General features: G+C 48.6%; 4 protein-coding genes across 4 annotated transcripts; all 4 read right to left on the bottom strand.

Moving 5' to 3' along the window:
* Positions 1–1,814: 1,814 nt before the first annotated feature.
* F5J12DRAFT_342307 (amidase signature domain-containing protein) lies at positions 1,815–4,243 on the bottom strand. The gene is made up of 6 exons (XM_051738974.1): positions 4,097–4,243; positions 3,206–4,049; positions 3,058–3,130; positions 2,915–3,002; positions 2,440–2,848; positions 1,815–2,368 (listed from the first exon to the last, which is right to left on the bottom strand). The coding sequence occupies exons 1-6, from the start codon at positions 4,135–4,137 to the stop codon at positions 2,069–2,071; spliced, it is 1,755 nt and encodes a 584-aa protein (XP_051596919.1). The 5' UTR covers positions 4,138–4,243; the 3' UTR covers positions 1,815–2,068.
* Positions 4,244–7,384: 3,141 nt separating this feature from the next.
* On the bottom strand, positions 7,385–8,367 carry F5J12DRAFT_906995 (uncharacterized protein; the record flags this gene model as incomplete). The annotated part of the gene is made up of 4 exons (XM_051748855.1): positions 7,385–7,595; positions 7,782–7,918; positions 7,979–8,164; positions 8,227–8,367. 4 exons carry the CDS (start codon positions 8,365–8,367, stop codon positions 7,385–7,387), a joined length of 675 nt encoding a protein of 224 aa, XP_051596918.1.
* Positions 8,368–9,038: 671 nt separating this feature from the next.
* On the bottom strand, positions 9,039–11,317 carry F5J12DRAFT_342050 (uncharacterized protein). The gene is made up of 14 exons (XM_051738973.1): positions 11,095–11,317; positions 10,981–11,038; positions 10,867–10,901; positions 10,593–10,773; positions 10,402–10,463; positions 10,239–10,336; positions 10,067–10,161; positions 9,997–10,004; positions 9,773–9,898; positions 9,699–9,714; positions 9,607–9,649; positions 9,543–9,551; positions 9,446–9,483; positions 9,039–9,374 (listed from the first exon to the last, which is right to left on the bottom strand). Exons 2-14 carry the CDS (start codon positions 10,986–10,988, stop codon positions 9,209–9,211), a joined length of 885 nt encoding a protein of 294 aa, XP_051596917.1. The 5' UTR covers positions 10,989–11,038; positions 11,095–11,317; the 3' UTR covers positions 9,039–9,208.
* A 1,982-nt stretch (positions 11,318–13,299) lies between these two features.
* F5J12DRAFT_852072 (uncharacterized protein) lies at positions 13,300–14,258 on the bottom strand (the record flags this gene model as incomplete). The annotated part of the gene is made up of 5 exons (XM_051746558.1): positions 14,147–14,258; positions 13,810–14,079; positions 13,717–13,729; positions 13,602–13,636; positions 13,300–13,515 (listed from the first exon to the last, which is right to left on the bottom strand). Exons 2-5 carry the CDS (start codon positions 13,835–13,837, stop codon positions 13,301–13,303), a joined length of 291 nt encoding a protein of 96 aa, XP_051596916.1. The 5' UTR covers positions 13,838–14,079; positions 14,147–14,258.
* Positions 14,259–19,480: the final 5,222 nt, after the last annotated feature.

Below are 19,480 nucleotides of genomic sequence, written 5' to 3'. Positions count from 1 at the left end.
CACTTGCTTAGGTAAGCTACCCCGCGAGCCGCCACCACTTAAAGAACCTGGGATCGAGATCTGTTCATGCTAACTGGCGTGGAATCCAGCGGCTGGAACACTTATTATATGTATTCTACTATGGAGCCGCTTCGTTCGTCGCCCCCGGTGGGTCCTGGAGGCCGGGCCGGTCAGGCATCGCCAAGACCCAAGACGGTACTACGCTACGCAATTCGGACCGCGTTTCCTTTGGGAGATACTGAGAAATGGAAATGTTGAACGGACAAACTGTTCACCAGCTACATGTCTCGCGCCAATTCTGCTCAGCAAGTTTTCTTCACGCGCCACGTCTCCCTCGTTTCCGGAATTCTGCCGCAAATGTGATCGCATGAGTAATAGCTCGAATGACCGATGAGTCCTGTGTTTCCAGAAAATAGCCATGCTTCCTGGCTTGCTTAGTGACAAGTGCCCTTCTTCGCCAGTTTCTTGATCTTCTCTTCATGATGCTGTTTGACCACTGCTAAGAAGCACACAATAGATCCGACCAGGGTTCCATGGTGCTTCTATCCGATGCTGATATGCCTATGTGATAGGTGTGCAATAGTTTTTTCACCCCCCACGTGCCACACGCGAAGTTGGATGGTTTATCTGTGCCGATGGATGATAGACCTTCCTTCGCCACGGGTGAGCCATCATGCATCAAGGCCTCTACATATGCTCAATCGTCACACCTTTTCTTTGCAAATAATGCTATCTAATATCTGATATGTTACCTGCTTAGGGCATTTGGTATGTCCACCCTTGCGATCAGGATTGTGGCGGGTGTCAGCTTGCCCCCTCTCTGAGCTGTTTCGGACGTCGCATGTGTCGAACAGCGACGCTGACTAGGCGATGGTGTGTGACATATGTACCTACGCTTCATTCGTTCGTCGTAGGAACCGCAGGCATTACACAGGATCGTACCATCTCCGTGAGTAACTTAAGTTATCTTCTCCACCCGTGCTCGGACTAACAAGTGGTGTGATAGAAGTGAGTAGGTGTCTTCGCATTCCCATGATCCTGGGCACGGGTGGGCGTCTACAATCCACAACCAAACTACACCCCCTGTGACAGCTGGCTGCACTTAACTAGATTGTGGGAATGATGCATGATGCTTTAGGGCTGGATGAGATCTTTAGCTGGGATCTTCGGTACGTGTGCTTCTCGTAGTCGAAAACTGCGACCCTATCATCACGTCCATGGCACTCTTTACGAAACACGAAAACCTACTCCGCGGAGGATATCGCAGATGCGACTTCCAGGAATGGACCTCGCAGTTCATGAACACTTTGCGCCCAACAATTCCAAGAAATCAACTCCCATCTTTGCACTCGCCGCACGCACGGTCACACAGCACCCTCTTGCTCCGATGTGCGGTATTCTCATTTCCCTGCCCTTCACCTATCTGTGCTTTCAGGTGCAGAGCCAATCATACCTACCATTTGTGCCATTTACTTCCGCACCCCCGCTATTAAATTCCGTGCCATCACTGAACTGCGTACGCGCCGGTTTGCTTCCGTCGATCGCCGATCGATCGAATTAAAACTAGAGGTCCATAGGGGTATACCGAACGATGGTGTGAAGTATATACAATTGTGTTAGCTACCCAAACCTTGTTTGGCGTCACCTCTGTACCATGCAGTAGATACATACAAGCACGAAGGAAGGGGGAACAACTCGACTCCGGTGTCTGCTTTGAGGCAGAGGAAAGTCAGTGGTATATACGCAATATACGTACGTACATATGAACCCGATGAAAGGAAAGAATCCAGGAAATCCGAGAACGGTCGTGAAAAGTGGTATTTGGTGGATGGTAAAGACCGTGCTGATAGATAGTTTACTAGATTGTAAGGTATGATAGATAGACAACAATGGGGAAATGGAGAGATGCATAGAATAATGGAGTTGGGCGAATGGATTGATAAGGGGAGGACGGCTAGATAGGCTGAGCGATGTTGTTGCTCTAGGATCCGTTAATCCGCAAACGAGGGATAGAACTGTCAAGTGAGGGTCAAACCGAAACTGACCCAAACGACTCGCTCACTCACACTCATGCGCTGTCGTTCTTTCCCACTACGTCATTCGTCCCACTCTTACCCATCCCGTTTGCCTTTACCGCCTCCTCGACAACCCTCATACCTTCCAACACCTTCTCTTCCTCCAACCTTCTACCCACGACCTCTACTCCCACCGGTAACCCTTCCATCTTGCTTGCGTCATACACCCCATAAACCCCTTTCGCAACGAGACCCATTGCGGCATACTCGGGGGAGTTAAGGAAACCGGGAGGGAGAGCGTCGAGAGTAGATTGAACAGTGGTGATTGGGAGAACACCAGCTGTGTAATCGAGCTATGTACCAGCCGATCAAGAATCACACTCAGATGAAAAATGAAATAGTAAGGGGCGAAAAAGTGACCCACGATATTCCAAATTATCATGTTAGCGCAGCTGACCAACGTCACCTTCTCCGCCGTCCCTTTTGGTATCGCCGGACTTGGATGAGGAGCGCACACCAGGAAATCCCACTCATTGCTCTCCCACACTTCTCTCCATTTCGCTCGGTATTCCTCGCGCGCCACGACGAGTGCACGTTCTTGTGAGGGGGATTTGGCGTGCACCGACGTGAGCATGGCGTATTGGACAGGGTCTGATGTGAAGCGAGCGAGGAGGGATTTAAAGAAAAGTGGAAGAGAAAGCAGGGATTTTGTTGCTGTGAGAACTGGGTCGAGTCTTTCGTCTTTACGAACTGCGTTGAAGAAGTCGACACCACCGTCCGAGAAAGCGAGTTGGAAAGCGATCATGAGGCCCTCAAGTATCGAAGGTGGGGTGCTATCGGAATGGAAATTAGCAGGACCGCATCTACGCACGGAAGACTAATGGAGAGCGTGGGCTTACATGTCGATGACATCGTGACCTTGCCTTCGGAGTGCGTCGACCGTTATTTGGAGAGCACGTCGACATGCGGGCGTAGGTGGGGTGATACCTGCGAAACGATAGGGATCAAGAGACTGTCGAATCAAATATGGAAAAGGATATACCGTCATCCCATAAGACACCAAATCGCAATTTCCTCCCTCGTAAATTGACAGGTCTCCACGATAACGGTATACACTACATAACCCGAAGTCCGTCGTCAGTCTCTAGACCTGAGGTCCCTCCCCCCCGGACCGAAAAGGAAGCACGGACCGTATGATCATACTCCCACGGCTTCATAGCAATGACTCTCTTCCAAAACTCCTCCAAATCGTCTAAGCGTCTTGCCATGGGCGAACAGGACGTCTCCAGGCCCTCGAGGCCAGGCAGAGGTGGAACAGTGCCCCATGAGGGGAACCGACCAATCGACGATTTCATCCCATAAACACCGCACCAGTGTGCCGGCAATCTCGCGCTCCCGCCGATATCCGTTGCAATCTCGATCATGCTACCTCTCTGCGCGAGAAGTGCGCCGCCGCCGCCTGTCGATGCGCCAGACGAGTATTCAGAGTTGTACGGGTTGGACGTGCGGCCGAAGAGGTCGGAGGAGGTGTCAACGTTGAGGAGGCCCGGTGGAACGGTGGTCTTGACGTGAGTGAGCGCACCTGCGTCATGTAGGAGTCGGACGATGGCTGCGGAGGACGGAACCGGTTTGTTGGCACGGGAAGAGTAACCTACGGTGGTGTCGTATCCTTTAATGTCAATGCAATCTTTTATCGACACCGGGATGCCAGAAAGTAAATGTTTCTCTTCCAACAGTGAAGACTGGCTCGAGTCAACGTCTACGGTTGCGGGTAGAAGTAGCTGCGGTGCATTAGAGTGCAGAATGTCGGGTATCAGCACAGCAGCAATGCAATTGGATGCTTGCTGAGCTGCAACGACCTTCTTCCCGTACGCTTGTAAGATAGCAGGCGTCGATATCGAAGCGGACGCATGTGAGTGGGCGAGGTCTGAGAGCGACAAGTCAAGGATTTTATCGTCTTCTTCCGTGCACGCTTCGTTATATGAGGGTGGTAACGCATCAAACTGGCGCTGACGCTCTTGTTGTTTGGCCTGGCTGTTTGATACGGGTAAGCCTCGTCACCGGCATACGGACACACTCACCAATCGCGGCGGTGGGGAGAAGGACTGAGACTGAACCACATGGCAGCCTGGGGTGTGACGAGGACCTCAGGCAAACTGGAATATGCGAGCGTATATAAACATCCGATCAAGAGAAGATGCTTCCTGATTGGACAATGTCATCATGGGGGGTAGCGTGGTTGTCTCAATCGGGCATTTCTTCTCCGAGGTACGGGATCGCCATCAATCCCGTTTTGGAGTGACAGATTCCTCCGAAAATAGCGCGGACTAAAACACTACGCCACTACCCCACAGGATTTGATCTGATGAATAAGGACTGCATGCGGGTCTCTCTTGAGATAGTAACCCACATCAAGGTATGAGAAGGATAACAGAAATGAAGCATGCATGCGAGTGTGAACGCAGACAACAACCTACAACAATAAATACCTCTAACAAACTAACAGCCCAAAATGTTTATACGATCACTTCAGCGTCTCCTGTCAAACCCACCGACAACACTAGAACATACTCATGTATCAAGTTCCCATCAGATGTCATGCAAAAATGGTTTTAACAACAAGAATCACTCCGACCTGGTATGTACCTCGCTTCCGCTCGTCTAGGACTTAGCGACTTGTAGCTCGCCAGGTGAGTACTTGCACGGTCTCTCCATACTGACCAGCGTAGCTTAAGTACTAATGAATGAGTGAAATTTCACTTTAGAGTAGTATGTACCTAGTTAGCACTGATCACGCCGACGACCCCTCTCTGACTTTCCCATGTCCCGAATGTAACAGTTCGGGGACAGGCCGCCCATACGACGTAAGCATAGAGTCGAGGCCCTCTTATGAGCTCTCACCACAGAGTCAGCGAGCACCACATATGTAACCTGCATCAATCAATAGCACGCTGCCCGTAGTCCTGCAAGCACAGTAGCACCCGCTGTGTGCTCTGGTGCCAACGTTAGAACCAGAAACTTGGATTTGACCGGGCTTCGAGTGAGAGCGACATCCGGATGATATGCATGTCCTGAAAAGATTCGTAGGTCCACTGGCACAGTACGACATGACGTAGTGCCCCTGCATCTTACACGTTACCGGCAGGACGCCGCCGGTATGTCAGTGGTAGAGCTACTCACCTTGGACCTACCTTGAAGCTTGACCTCGGAACTCCGAGGATGGGCTAGAAGACGGAAGAACTGATTGCTTCCTTACGGTAGAAATACAAGGATCTTTCCGTTTGTGCGCAAGCTCTACAACCCAACAAGGCACGTTGAGGCAATGACTGGCAACCGATGATCTCAAATGAGCATTCGCACCGTCAAGTAACCAATTGCTCGTGATCGCAGTCAGCTCCTCATGCGTACCTTCGAGACACACGCACATAGTCTTGCCTGTCTGCATATTTGTCGCCGGTATCAGCATGGTTTGGCGAGCCGCACATATGCAAGTACCAAGAGGTGCCGAGTGACACATGGAGCGTACCTTAGATATGTCTCAATTGGGATAACTCGTATATACATACACGCTAACTTGAAACCCGTGCTGGGAAGGTGAAACAGCGGAGATTCGTAGGAAACTTCGTTAGTGGCGGGTTCATCGACTCTGTAAAAACTGGTGAGGAAAGCCTGCATGCGAATGTGGAGGTTTCATGTTGAAAGGTCCTGTCAGGGGAATGGCTAACTGACATTCGCGGACCATACTCCCCTTAACCTTCTTCAATATGCAGGCCCTAATCGCGAACCTACCAACGCTTGAGCTACGCACGATTCCAAGAAATGAAGATGAACTGATGGCACAGGTACCATATCATCACCTGTTGACATCGACAATCTAACGGGAAGTACCAGGTACGCATAGTGGTGGATGAGCATAGTAAAGTTGTTGGATGAGGGGTACATGATGCTAATGAAGTAGTCTTACATACCATTCTCTTCATTTCGTTGGGCGTGGCCAAACTACGAAAGCGTCACGGGGGTGAGCACGGAGGTGATAGTCAACAACTAGGTTGGGTTCTTCTTACGGTCGCGGTAATAGTCATGATACTACAGGATAGGGTCATCTTTGTGGTGGGATGGGGACCGGGGGCCTCAGCGACACAACAGAAGGCATACCGAACTCACCTAGTCCGAACTTAGTGCTCCATACCGCCCAGTGGTAACAACGTAAGGTGTACGAACGTGACCATATTGAGAAGCTTTTGCGTGCAGTGTCCGCCGAGTCAAAGCCTGTGAATAACATCCACAATGTCGAGAAGATGTGAGGTACCTTTGCAAACAATGTGAGAAGTAAATCTGCCCAGTTTATCACGAGACCCAAAGTTCCCGTAAGTTTTTTCCATTCTCCCCTCCGCTTTTGAGATTGTGATACAACTCTTGCTCGGGGAAACGGACGAGAAATGAAGATTCGTTACGAAATCTAGGGCGCTGTCGGTGAATGTGTCAAGACCCTAAGTGACTTGGTCCAGCAATACGGCATGACCGCACAGTTCGGAATACACATATTAATTTGCTGGATTTTTAGGCGATCGTGCACTGCACGTATGAAGACCTAGACTTCGGGGGCAAGGCTGACGCCGGTGATGCAGGCTTGAACAAGAAACGCTTGCATGGCACGAAGATGGCGATTTTGTAGTAGACAGCCACCAGTCCCAGTCGATGCCGTCCATATCTTGTGGCTTCGTGGGCAGGCTGGAAGGGGGAGATCTGTCGCCGCCCGCACGATTGCGTGATGGATCCAGGACGTCAAGGGACCTGGGACCCTTTTGCTTCGTGCAGACCGAACGCCGCGAGGAGAAGGAAGTGACGACCTATAGCGGTTAGGCGAGCATTAGCAGGTGCTCGTCCGCCAAGACTACTCTCCCAGGACGGCGCCTAACGTGATGCAACGGTGGCAGCAGCTCCAGCAAGTTAGGTGGAGGAGTGATAGTTAGGAAATGTGGTCATAGTGATCGATGTTTTAGGCGAGGGCGGGCCAGACGCATCACAGAATCAAATCCTGACACTTTTCACGTCGATTGAATTGCATAGGGTATGTTCTTGGTATGTTCCTATGAATTCTTTGCGGTGAGTTTCATTTCAAGTGGGACCTGCAAGTTGGAAAGTTCCCACACTACCGTCTAAGCAGCAAAGATCCCAGGAATGGGTGAACACCTATATACCCTCGTGGACATATATAAATGGTTTGCTCACAAGCATGTGTTGTATCAGGGGGAGCGGTGACCAGGAAGAACAAAAGAATGTAATTATACAATGCATGTAAATACAACCTTAACATACCGAGACCACAGATAGACCATACCTCTCTTAAATGCAAAGCATCAGCGTCTTCATGACATATCCATATCCTGATCGTACTGGTCCGCCACTGTCCGCTCAGCTTGGGGACGTCCCAAGCTATCATCCTCAACGTCGCTCCACGACGAAAACTCTTCTGCTGAAAGGTCAATGTCGGCAAAGTCAGCTAGTGCGGCATATTCTTCGGCATATGCAACCAATTCTTCCTCGGGGTCATGGTGGGTTAGATGCTGTGCATGCACGCTTGAAGGCGGTGCAGATATCAGAGATAGAGGAGGGGTTGAAGATGTGGACATTGCATGAGAGGACGTTCCTGAGTTAGGGACCGAGGCGGTAGATGTGGACGTCGACGGTGGTGGCTCCGCTATGCCAGGGAAAAAGAAGACAAGACCTAAGCAAGACGTCGCTGTATATGAGAGACATCGGGACGAACCTCTCAGCTCGCTCTCCCATACACTGACGTCCTCCAAGTCCGGGTCAAAGGATGACCCAACTTCGAGGGAGTAGCTTAGTCGAAAGGCATGTCTCGCGCGATGATTGGCGCTTTCCACGATTCGTCTGAACAACTATAAGCATGTCACGGGTCAGCAGTCGAGTCTGGAACACAGTCACAGAAAAATAGGGACCTCGTCTTGCAAAACATCCTCGTCCGTTTCCTCCGCGTCACAATCCATTTCATCGTCAAAGTACAATCCGGCATCGCTACTACCCATACTTCCCCTCCGCTCGCTCACGGCGCGTTGTCTTGCTTTCCTTGCGTGCTCACGACATCGCGCCTGGAACCGCTCTCGCAGAAATGATTTTGTCGGATCCTATAGCATTATCAGGACGGAAAGTCACTAGCCTCGCACGACGAACGACAGCTGGTGCTTACAGTTGAGCAATCCAACTGACCCACATTTGCAGTCGAAAACAACCTTCTCGATACGGATGAGGATTCTGGCGTCCTGTAAGAGAGAAGGCTCTTGTATTGTCCCTTTCTCCGCTCTTGTGCAGAAGCTGTGGGCGAAGACATTTGCATAGGCGGAGACGAGCCCACTGGTGGTGATGAGCTACGCTGGACGAGCGGTGAGGAGTGACGGGGTTGGAAGCCCTTGGCGGTCGCCGCTGCACGGGATGACGAGCGTGTGGGTGTGCTAGGCGGGTAGCTAGCGTGCACTGGACTATAGAACCCATCTGAACTGTGTGCGCTGTAGCTGGACAACATGGATGGTGTTTTTCTTTTCCAAGACGTGGTTTCCGACGACGAGACGCGGTCGCGTAGGACATAAATGAATGTAGGCTCCAATTCAATTCAACGGGTGCCGCGTCTTGTTGGTGTCTGTTTACGCGTCTGTAATGGACTATAATAGACTCAGAATTCCGAAGGGCGACAGACATTTACTGAAGCAGGTCTGAGCTCAGGTTGACAACGCTGAGGGAAATCGCCTGCGTACAAATTCAAAAAAGACCATTGAATGGGAGAGGCAAGGGGCACATGAGTAAGGCAAAAGATAAAAACACCATACTCAGGTGACTGGTGACCCATCCACCCTATCGTCACCTCAGTTACATCCTACGTAGTCAGCACTTCAGCGCTCAGATTTTTCCTGTCTCACATAAACTTGTGCTCAATCTCCCAACGAGTTGTGTACTGCCATAAACTATATCATACACATCAGGACCGATAAAATAACAGTTAATACCATGTACGAGGCCAACGTAATCTGACAATTCTTGTTCGTGTCTTAACCGGCGTTTTGAGTATAATTGGTCGCAGCGACGCTATAGATATACACTGTTTAGATGTGCCCGAAGAGATTAAGACACAACGAAAGCTCATTCAAAACAGCGCACCTTTGACACGAGCCACTAAGCTACAGACTCATCACCCCATTTGTCGTCGTCTCAACGCCAGGTAAGCCCTGGGTCGAGGCAAACGCACTCGGATGGGATAGCGGAGGAAATGAAGCTACTGCCCTCCCGGCGACAGATGGGTCTCGAAGATTCAGCATCAACCTACTGATCATCGTCGCTGAAATTCTGAGCGTGTACCAAACGCGCCGTTACGATCATAAACACCACCAGCATGATGTCGAGTATGAGAAACCTACATGTTGGTGAAGCTGGGAGCGATGTTTTTTACATTATCCTGTCCGGCAACGATCAAGACACCCTTGGACAATAAACATACGAAGTGTCGTGACCTACATTTACCACCTAAGTTCAGCTATGTCGATAAGGTGTCTAGAGAAAGTGTCATTCTGGAACTCACTAAAAGCATAATGATGTTCCCTAAGTTCGCGATGGACATCACTCTATCCACCCTGTCAGCACGCGCATACGACGTCTCATTCCGGAACGCACGCAAAATATAGGCAGCCTAATCATCCACGCATCAAGATCGTATTTTTGAGGAAAATCACCAAGGACAGACGCACCATCCCGCAATAAAACATCTGATATGCTTCTCTTTCCTGGTGTCCGGGAAGATACCGATCTCCAAAGTGTCAGTCCAAAGACGATCATGTCAAAAAGCAACTGCCCGCTCCATGCGGCTGCCAAATCTACAAGATGAGTCACAACGTTGCGTCGTTCAAGATGTGGTCAGATAGGAATTGTCGTCGGAAATCGTCATTCGTACAAGGCAAGTAGAATCACGTACATAATCCCCTATCGCACATCAGTGTTTCAATACCAGATGGATCCACGACACACATAGAGCAAGGACTTACTGGTCGAAGGTAAGAAGCCCCTTTCCAGGACAACCGATCAGAAACTCCAGTGTCGGGACCGCAGGCGGAGAAAAGGGTAATGAAGACACAGCCCACTTTCCGTCCACGCGCGTCATCAGCCAATCATCGATGAAAACAATCCAACGATCGGTATCGAGCAGAGCAGACTCACAGCGCCTACAAGAATCCCACAAGCCCCAAAAAATACGAGCATAGCCAATACGCATCGACTCCTTTCGTATAGAGCATATACGCGCATGATCATGACGACTGCGAAGGTTCATTGATGGTGATAAAATGAGGAAGAGCATATGTGCACGGCGGAACATACGTACTTCCACCGACCGCCTGAACGACGATGGCTAACCATCCATTGTATAGGAGCAGAGGATTACACCTGCGAATGTCATCTGAATTCATCATGAATCTGCAACATGACAAAGTGTTCTCACCACTACATCGATATGAGCAGACAAACCAAAAGAGATTGAGCCATAAGTGAAGGACGCAACGCCACAAACCACGCACACTATAGTTCGAACCAACACCTGGAGACCAAAAAATATAAACCGCCAACGGGACATGGCCTAGAACGATAAGGTATCGATTGGCAATAAAAAGCACAAACGGCCATGACCATCGAGGTAGTTTCCAGAATAACTCAATTTCTCTGCCGAGTGTGAGCGCGTAGTCGTAATAGAGGAGCGCTGTGCGAGGGTGGTGAGCGCCGTAGGCTGAGTGTGGGGGGACGCATTGTGGGGAGGAAGCTCGAAAGGCGAGAATGGGATGGGATAGCTTACAGAATTGAACGACGAAGAGAGTTGTCACGATGTCCCTGGTATTTAGGAAATCATCAGCCTCCCGTGAAGATGTGCTAGAGAGTAAATATTTCAATGGTGAAAGACGAGACTCACAGCGACATTGGAACTGTGACAATGCCAACGGGATCGTCAGAGTCGCCAGGAAGCCAGACTGGACACGATAAGTAACGCAAAAACCGAGGCGAGCCGACCTATCAGGGCGCCCACATTAATCACATCACATTGTCACGATAATATATTCGAAGTTGGTCCTCTCGACGCCGGTTGCTGTACGCTTTTCATTGTGCCATCATTAGGTAAAAGATGTGCTTCTTGCCGTCGACCAGGATATTTATGTAGGTCGATACAGCCATCCGAAGTACCTGGAATCGTTCGGTTGGGCGTAGTGAGACGAGGTATCATGCTGGTACCCAATCGTCTATTCACAGCATCCTCGGTAGACCTTTTCCTCCGTCCAGCCTTAGTGCAACTCGAAGTAGTTCAAGTCCAGTACCGTCGAGTCGCGCAAGTCCATCAGAACTAAGTCGCTGATAAAAATCCGGTGCTCAGTTTCACCTCTGATTATGGATGACCAGTGATTGGGTGATGGAAGGGTCAAAAATGGTGGGCGCACTACGTCAGGTTTTGCACCGCATGTATGAGGAGCCGGATCTCGAGGGCAGTGCAGCTTGAACACGATTAAGGAATGCCTGGACGGCACGAGGATGGAGACTTTTGTCCCAGATAGTCACCAGCTCCACAGTCGATGCCACTCGCGTCTTGTGGCTTCGCCGCTTCACGGGAAGGCTGGAAGGAGGAAATCTGTCGTCGCTCATACGGTTACGTGTGGTGGATCCAGGACGTCGGGGAACCTGGGTCTTGCTTTCACTTTGCGAGTGATTGGCAAGGAGAACGCCGCGAGCAGACAGCGACGACCTATCTGAATGTTTAGGCAGGCATTAGCAGATGCTCGCCTCTCAGGACTACCCTTCTGACGTGATGTAACAGTGGCAGCAGCTTCGGCAAGTTGGGTGGAGTGATAAGTTGATGCTAAATCACCGAAATCATGTCCTCACGTCACTTCTCACGTCGACTGAATTGGGGATCTTGCTGCCAGTGAGAATTAATTCAAGTCCATCTATAGGTTTGCAAGTTCCTACATCAGCATGCAAACTATCAAGTCAGTGCAAGTCATCACAGCTGCGCTGGTTGGTGCCTTTCTTTTGCAAGACATGACTCTCAGAGTAGCGCGTCTTGTTGGCGTCTGCTTATGTGTCCGTGTCCAAGAGGGACTATGTGATTTGTCTAAGTGAGGGAGACTAACTAGCCGGTCTGAACTCAGGTTGGCAACGTCAAGGGAAAGTGCCCGTGTACAACCCCCACAAAAGCATTGGATGGGAGACCAATCGTTGCCTCAGCTGCATCATATGTGTGGTACATCGTCAGTGCTCAACGTTGCAACACTTGGCATCGTGCTTTTCTTACACATATCTACACTCAATCCCCCAGTGAGTTATTGTCACAGACCATATTAAACACACCAAGACTGACAAAATAACAGCTAACCCCAAGATAATCTTGTCAGTGACATACATAAACGGCGTTTAGAGTGTAATTAGTTGCAGTGATGTCATGGACATGCATATGTGCACTATAGTTTGACCCGTAAGCAATAGAACACGACGAACGCTCATTCAAGACAACGCACCTTTGACACGAGCCACTAAGCTACGGACTCATGGCTCTGTCGTCGTCGTCTCTGTGCCAGGTAAACCCCGTGTCGTGGCAAACGCACTCGGATGTGATAACGGAGGAAATGCAGCCACGGCCGGCCCGGCCATGGATGGATCTCGAAGGTTCAGCATCAACCTACTGATCATCGTCGCTGAAATTCTGAGCGCGCACCAAACGCGCCGTTAAGATCATAAACTACACCAGCTGGATGTCAAGTACGGAGTGACCTACATGCTGGTGAAGCTGTCTGCAATGTTTTTCACGTTGTCCTATTTGAGAGTGGTCAAGACACCTTTTAACGATATATGTATGAAGTGTAGTGACTTACATTTGCCACCTAAGCACAGCTATGTCGATAAAATGTCTAGAGAAAGTGCGATTCCTGGACTCACCAAAAGTGCAATGATATTCCCAAGGTTCGCAGCGGACATCACTCTATCCACCCTGTCAGCATGCGCACACGACGACTCGTTCCGGAAACGCACGCAAAATATAGGCAACCTGATCGTCCACGCATCAAAATCATATTTTGAGGCGGATATCCAAGGATGGACGCACCATCCCGTAATAATACATCTGTTATGCTTCTTCTCCCTGGTGTCCGAGAATACACCGATCTCCAAAGCGTTAGTCCAAAGACGAGGGCATCAAAGAGCAACTGTCCGCTCCATGCCGCTGCCACATCTACAAGATAGGTAGGTCAAGCCACTATAAACCATAAGCGAGGACACACACGTACACCATAGTTTGTATCGTTTGTAGACCAAAACAAGTAAATCGACATTGGGACGCGGCCTAGAACAGTAAGGTATCGATTGGCAATGAAAAGCACAAATGGCCATGATCGTCGAGGTCGTTTCCAAAATAAATCAATTTCTCTGCTGAATGTGAGTGCGTAGTCGTAATAGAGGAACGCTGTGCGAAGGTGGCGAGTGCCGTAGGTAGGTTGAGTGGGGACACATTAAGGCAGGAACGGCAATGGCATGCATGGGATAGCTTACAGAATTGAACGGCGTAGAGGGATGTCGCGATGTCTCTGGCGTTTAGGAAATCGTCAGCCTCCCGTGAACATGTGCTAGAGAGTCAAATACATGAATAGCGAAAGGAGAGACTCACAGCGACATTTGAACTGTGAATATGTTTCAAAGGTGCCAACGGGACCCTCAAAGTCGTTAGATCTGAGCCAGACTGGACAGCGATAAGTCATACTGCATAAATAATAGGTATCCATACGCATCGCAAAGAGCGAGGCGAACCAACCCTATCGGGGCACCCACATCAATCACATCAAATTGTTGTGATAAACATACTCAAGTGAGTCCTCGCCATCATTAGGTAACAAAGATGTGCTTCTTGGGCGCAGATAGAGTGCAGCAAGTTATTTAGGTTGATACAGCCATCTGCGGCACCTTTGGCAGCGTGCTGCAAATATTGTTGGCGTACTAGTGAGCCGAGCCATCACTAGAATCACTGGGGTACCTACCCAAACGTATATTCACAGCATCCTTAGCACAACTCGACGTAGTCTATGACAAGTTCGACTTACAGAACGCATTGCCTGGTACAGTATAATGTGATGGCAAAACCGGTGCTCTCTGTTTGACGGGTTTCACATGCGGTCACCGCTTGGGCGATGGGAATTCCAGGGTGCGGAGCAGTCCCAAACGCCGCGTGATTTCAAAATAAATAAATAAATCTAAATCTAAATTTTTTCAACATCACGAGTGTTTGATGTCATGCATTTCCGCAATCCCATATCTACCATTCCTTCCGAGAATCCGACGTCTTTGGATTGCTCTGTTTCCTTACGGTCATGACCGATCAACGTTCCCTTGCTGCACTGACACTGACAGTTGATGTTGTCCGCGAGGATGATCGTACGTCGTTAAGTTATGCTACATTGAGGGAGAGTTATATTTTTGCCGGGTTTGCTCATAGTAGGAGCTCTCCACGAGATCGTCTTCAAGGCGGGATGATGATCGCTGTTGCAAGTTCGTTGAAGGAGTTTATTGAACAGTTCCAGTTCCTTACACGAGTTGACTTGTTGTCAATCTGTGATCGGCATTGCATTGCCATGGTCAGTCATTTATGTTTGCAGGGACTGCGAGACGTCTTTGCTGTAATCAGCATTACTTCCCTAACAAGATTTTTTTGCAAAGGTCAAACCAAATACGTTTTCATCCCAAATAAAGTAGTATACGCCAGCCGGGCAATCCAGGATGCAGCAAGGTTGGTCGTGAGTCAGTGTTCTGCCGGTCAGGGAACGTTCATCGCAGTCACTGCACATTCACTGGTAAACTTTCCCACAAACGCAAGTGAACTGAATGTTTGCAATGCCAGAAGTCACGGCTCAAGTGTGCGTGAACATATTAGATACCAAAGCCCTCCAGGCGCTCCTGGACGCATATGGTCAAAGCACGAAATCAATTTTCTAACTATTTCAAACAATAGTGGTGCTCAAGGTGGCTTTGGAAGCACTCTGGAAGTGCTCTGGAAGTGGCAAATTTGAGAGCAATGCCATGGTGGAGTTTGAAAACTATGCCTCCCTATTGATGACACCCTTGATGGTCTGCTCACCTGCAGTCACTCTTATCAAAACCCATGGCTTCATTGAGTGGACAAGCTCATTGAGGAAGGCCTTCTGTAACTGCAACTACTGGTGGTGGATTGTCCTCACAAGTACCTGGGAGTGGGAGTAAAGGGAAGGGCCCAGCATCCAACAAGCAGCTGGTGGCTGACTCCTTGATGGAAAGTACCCAGCTGAAAAACATCAATTGGGATACTCCTTGTACTGAAATACTTGTCCAGTGGCTTCTTAGCCATCCTGCTAACTGCAGGATTCTTTTCAGCAACATAAACTCAGGTGACTTACCCCCATCATTATCATCTACTTTGACTGAGAGACCAGTGGGCCACAACAAGAAGGAGGTCCAAGTGATGATCACCCGAGCTGTTTTTGAGGATGACAGTGTCTACAAGGACATGTACACAGTGAGTGCTGCCAAGTTTCAGGTCAGTGTGGGCAACTGTCTCAATATGTGAGTCTCTGATCATCTGATAAACCCAGGATTCACTAATGATCATCTAGGCTGAAAGTGAGCTATTGAAAGTGCTGTGTGTGATTCAAACAGTCAGGGGAAGGCATCATTCCTGGCCATCCAAAATTTGCCAACCTTCATGGTATGTTACATGACTGATGTACAAGAATGCAGGGGCTTATGTGTACATACAGATGTCATTCTCAACAGTTTTCCTTGGTATGATGACTTACATTCCATTTGGCAGGGGAACCCATTGTTTGATCCCAAGCCCTTCAACTCCAAGCCAAACAAAAACCATGCAGAGGGCTTCTTAGTGGTTATCCAAAACAAGACACTTGGTATGAAGAATGTTTTGGGTTCCAGGGCTGAGATCACAGGTGATTGCATGGGTGTGGGGGGGACAGTGGGGGAACTTGAGGAAGCTGAGGAGGACATTGGAACAGTGTGGAACTGTGTCCCTGTGTCCTGTCATGTTCATTCTTGTACAGTGTTTTTCCCAACCTAACGTCTCTACTGCCACTCCATGCCCACACCTTGTCCCTGCTGACAAATCATCTATGGCTGTGTCCTACACCCCTGTCCTGCCTCCCCTACTCCATGTGCCCCCCTTTAAACATGACAATGTCCTCATCATCTGTTGGCTTGCCACCCAACTCTTCCTGCATGCTGTCTGTTCTTCCCCATTTGACTGCTCCCAATGCTGCCTCTTCCTCTCTTCCAGGTGACTAAGATGGAATTGGAGTTGGAGGCAAAGAAACTTGACATCCAGCTGATGAAGGCCCAGGAGATCACCTTCAACAGCAAGGCAGAGACACTTTGCCTCAAAATTGAGCTTGTGAAACTCATGAAGGCTGATTCAGATGCAACCCCTCCCACTGCATAGGTTTATCTTGTCATGGCCAAGTTTTTACCCACACTTCCCCACTGTATCCATCTCTGGCATGTTTCCCACTATGTACTTGTGTCATATTCATGTTTCTGCTATTCTCTCACAAGATGTACATATGGTGAATGTATTTTTTTCATCTTGCTAATACTACTGTCTCCCACAACTGCCATTAATGGGTTCATTCCTGTCCAAGATGTTGAAACAACTGATCCAATAGCTTCACTCGAAATCACTGACCAATAGTCTCCACAGCCTCCACCACAGCAATTCCATCCCCATCATCAAGGCCACTTCCTTCATTGACTGCCCAGTCAGTTGAATGCTCAATCATATCATCCATTTCCTCCTCAAACCAGATGATCATGTGTGTAGGATGATGCAACAAAGCACCCAGTAAACTGTGACTTTCATATCTTTCTCTGTCCAGATTTTCAGGTGCACTTCACAGAGGCTTTGAAAGCACCCTTTCAATGTGACAAATGGATGTTCAACTCATATGCAGATCTTCCAAAGCTGTCAGCCCATGTACTGTGGCAAGACTAGGTGCATACCTTTGAAAGGTACTTGTTATACACATTCTGATCTTGAGATAATCTCCCACCTTTAGGTTTTTCAAAGGGGACAACACACCATGTCTCCGATGGGTATGCACTGTCCACCCACATCCAATGATCACGTGGAATCAACTGCATAGGGTTTGAAGTGATGCAAGTCCCCTGGAAGGCCCACACATCATGGATGCTTCCTGGATGTCCAAGTCCATAGTCCATGACAAGAAGATTGTGTGGCAAAACAATAAGCTATCTCAGTAAGTTTCTTCTGCTGTTCACACTCAGTGTTTGAGTACACACCTGGCAGTTCAATGAGTACCTAGATTTTCTATCATAGAATGTTTCCCCAAAGATACGTGGTTTCTCAAAGAGGGGAATACTCAAACCATCAGCAGTGAACATGCCATTCCTCCAGGCTGAACAGGTGCATGACTCAGTGAAAACCCACACTCTTTCCATCTCCTGCAAGTCTTCAGATGGAATATTGATGAATCTATCATGCTCATCCAGTATAGCTACCATCACATGGTTTGTACAATTGACAACTGAGCCAATGCTAACACTGGCCCACTGCACTACATCCTCAGGCAACACTGCATTTCCATAATGCCCTGCATGGAAAAGGAAGATCGCCAACTGGACTGCAACTGCCAGCTGATGGTTTTTGGAATTGCTTTGGAGTATCACATGTCCACTAATCTGATCCAGAATGCAATCAAAAATTGGTGGGTCTACATGAAGGCACTTTCAAAGCAGGTGGGGCCAATGATCTGCGAAATGTTCAAGGAGGCACAGCTGAGATGCCTGCATCATTGGCATCTCAGGTCTCTCAAGGATACATGCATGCTCTACTTCATCTCTGAGAGCCATGATTGTGTTTAGCAGCTGAGCATAATGCCCATCGCACTCAGCTGTGGAGTCTGTGTCATCAGAGGTGCTGGATTCAAAATCTGACAGGATTGGAGTGACTGGCGATGGCAGAGTGATGAAGAAGAGAGTTGTGGGGGAGCTGGAGCCTGAACTCAATGATGTTGACATAGATTCCAAGCTGCTACCATCAACTCCACATCATGCTTTTTCAAGCCTTGTGTTATGCCCAAGCACAGTGACTTCTTCAAATGGAATAGGCATGAAGCACGTGAGGGGGAGTCTGCAGGCTGAATGTGTTGTAACCCCTATGGCTCAGTTATTGCTGAAGTCCGACAGTGGTTCACTCTTCTGGTGATCTGCTAGGGTAGTCACATGGAGAGGGAACAAGGATGAGAGCAAAGGGATGAAGCTGAGTTGCAAGCTATTGAAAAACTGAGGATACAAGGTATGGTACATAGGTTTATATACCCCTAAGTATGAGTACTGTACCAGTTGCGTCAGACACATTGCGACGCATATCCACAGTTAATCAACAAAACAATCAGACAAACACATAAGTTAAGAGGAGTCATATAGTGTCATATGATGGGGGTAGTCAGGGGAACAAAGGCTATACTGGCTGTGCAATCAATGCACAGCAATGAGCCAGACACTGGAACTATAATACAACATATAAGCAATATAAACAAGTCAGAAACGAGTCAATGGAACAAGAAGGAGACAAGTCATCCATCAGAGAGGGCAGTGGAATGCTGGATCACAGGGAGGCTATGGTCTCGACAGGTATTGGAAATACCATGACAGCAGGAGATCCAAAAGAGCCTTGCAGCATCCAAACCCCTAGGATGGCAATGATTATGAGGGATATGACAAGGCACATGATGCATGTGACTGCAAGGAGTCAAAAAAGGAAAGACCCCTGATGCGAGCATAACACCTTGCTATCACAACATGAAGGCTAGTCTTGTCCAGCTTTTTGGAGGATGACAAGCTGCAGGATTGTCAAGTCTATGGAGAGGAATATACTCAGACTTCAAGTTGGTTGAAGCTAAACAATTAACTACCTATGGAGAGGAATATACTGTAGGTAGGTAAGTAAGTGTTCCAATATAATGAATGGAAGGAGTCCCACCTCAGACTTCAAGTTGGTTGAAGCTGAGGTGCAGTAAGGAAAAAACAAACTGCTAAGTGTCCGCTTTTGGATTATGTAATGCTGTGCTCAGGTGAACCACAACTAAGGTAAAAGTGATAAACTCCAACACAGCTGTTTGAGCAGATCTTGGTGGACAGATTTCATGGGCATCTGGTAGCTCTTGGATGATGGGTAGATGTTTATTGATCATGTACAATGCATTAATACAAGTTTGATATGTTATTTGACATGTATCTTCCAGGATAAGTAACTACCATGTATTGCTAGTCAAGCAGTGCTACAGGGCCTGGCACATCAGAGTCAAATTTTATAGCAGCAGCAGTGTGATTCCAGAGCACTTCCAAAGTCACCTTGAGTGCCACTATTGATGGAGGTT

This window comes from Pisolithus orientalis (genome assembly GCF_024613125.1).
Source record: "Pisolithus orientalis strain OTSU chromosome Unknown F5J12scaffold_34, whole genome shotgun sequence".
NCBI classification, from domain to species: domain Eukaryota; kingdom Fungi; phylum Basidiomycota; class Agaricomycetes; order Boletales; family Pisolithaceae; genus Pisolithus; species Pisolithus orientalis.
This window is presented reverse-complemented; position numbering and strand designations above follow the sequence as displayed.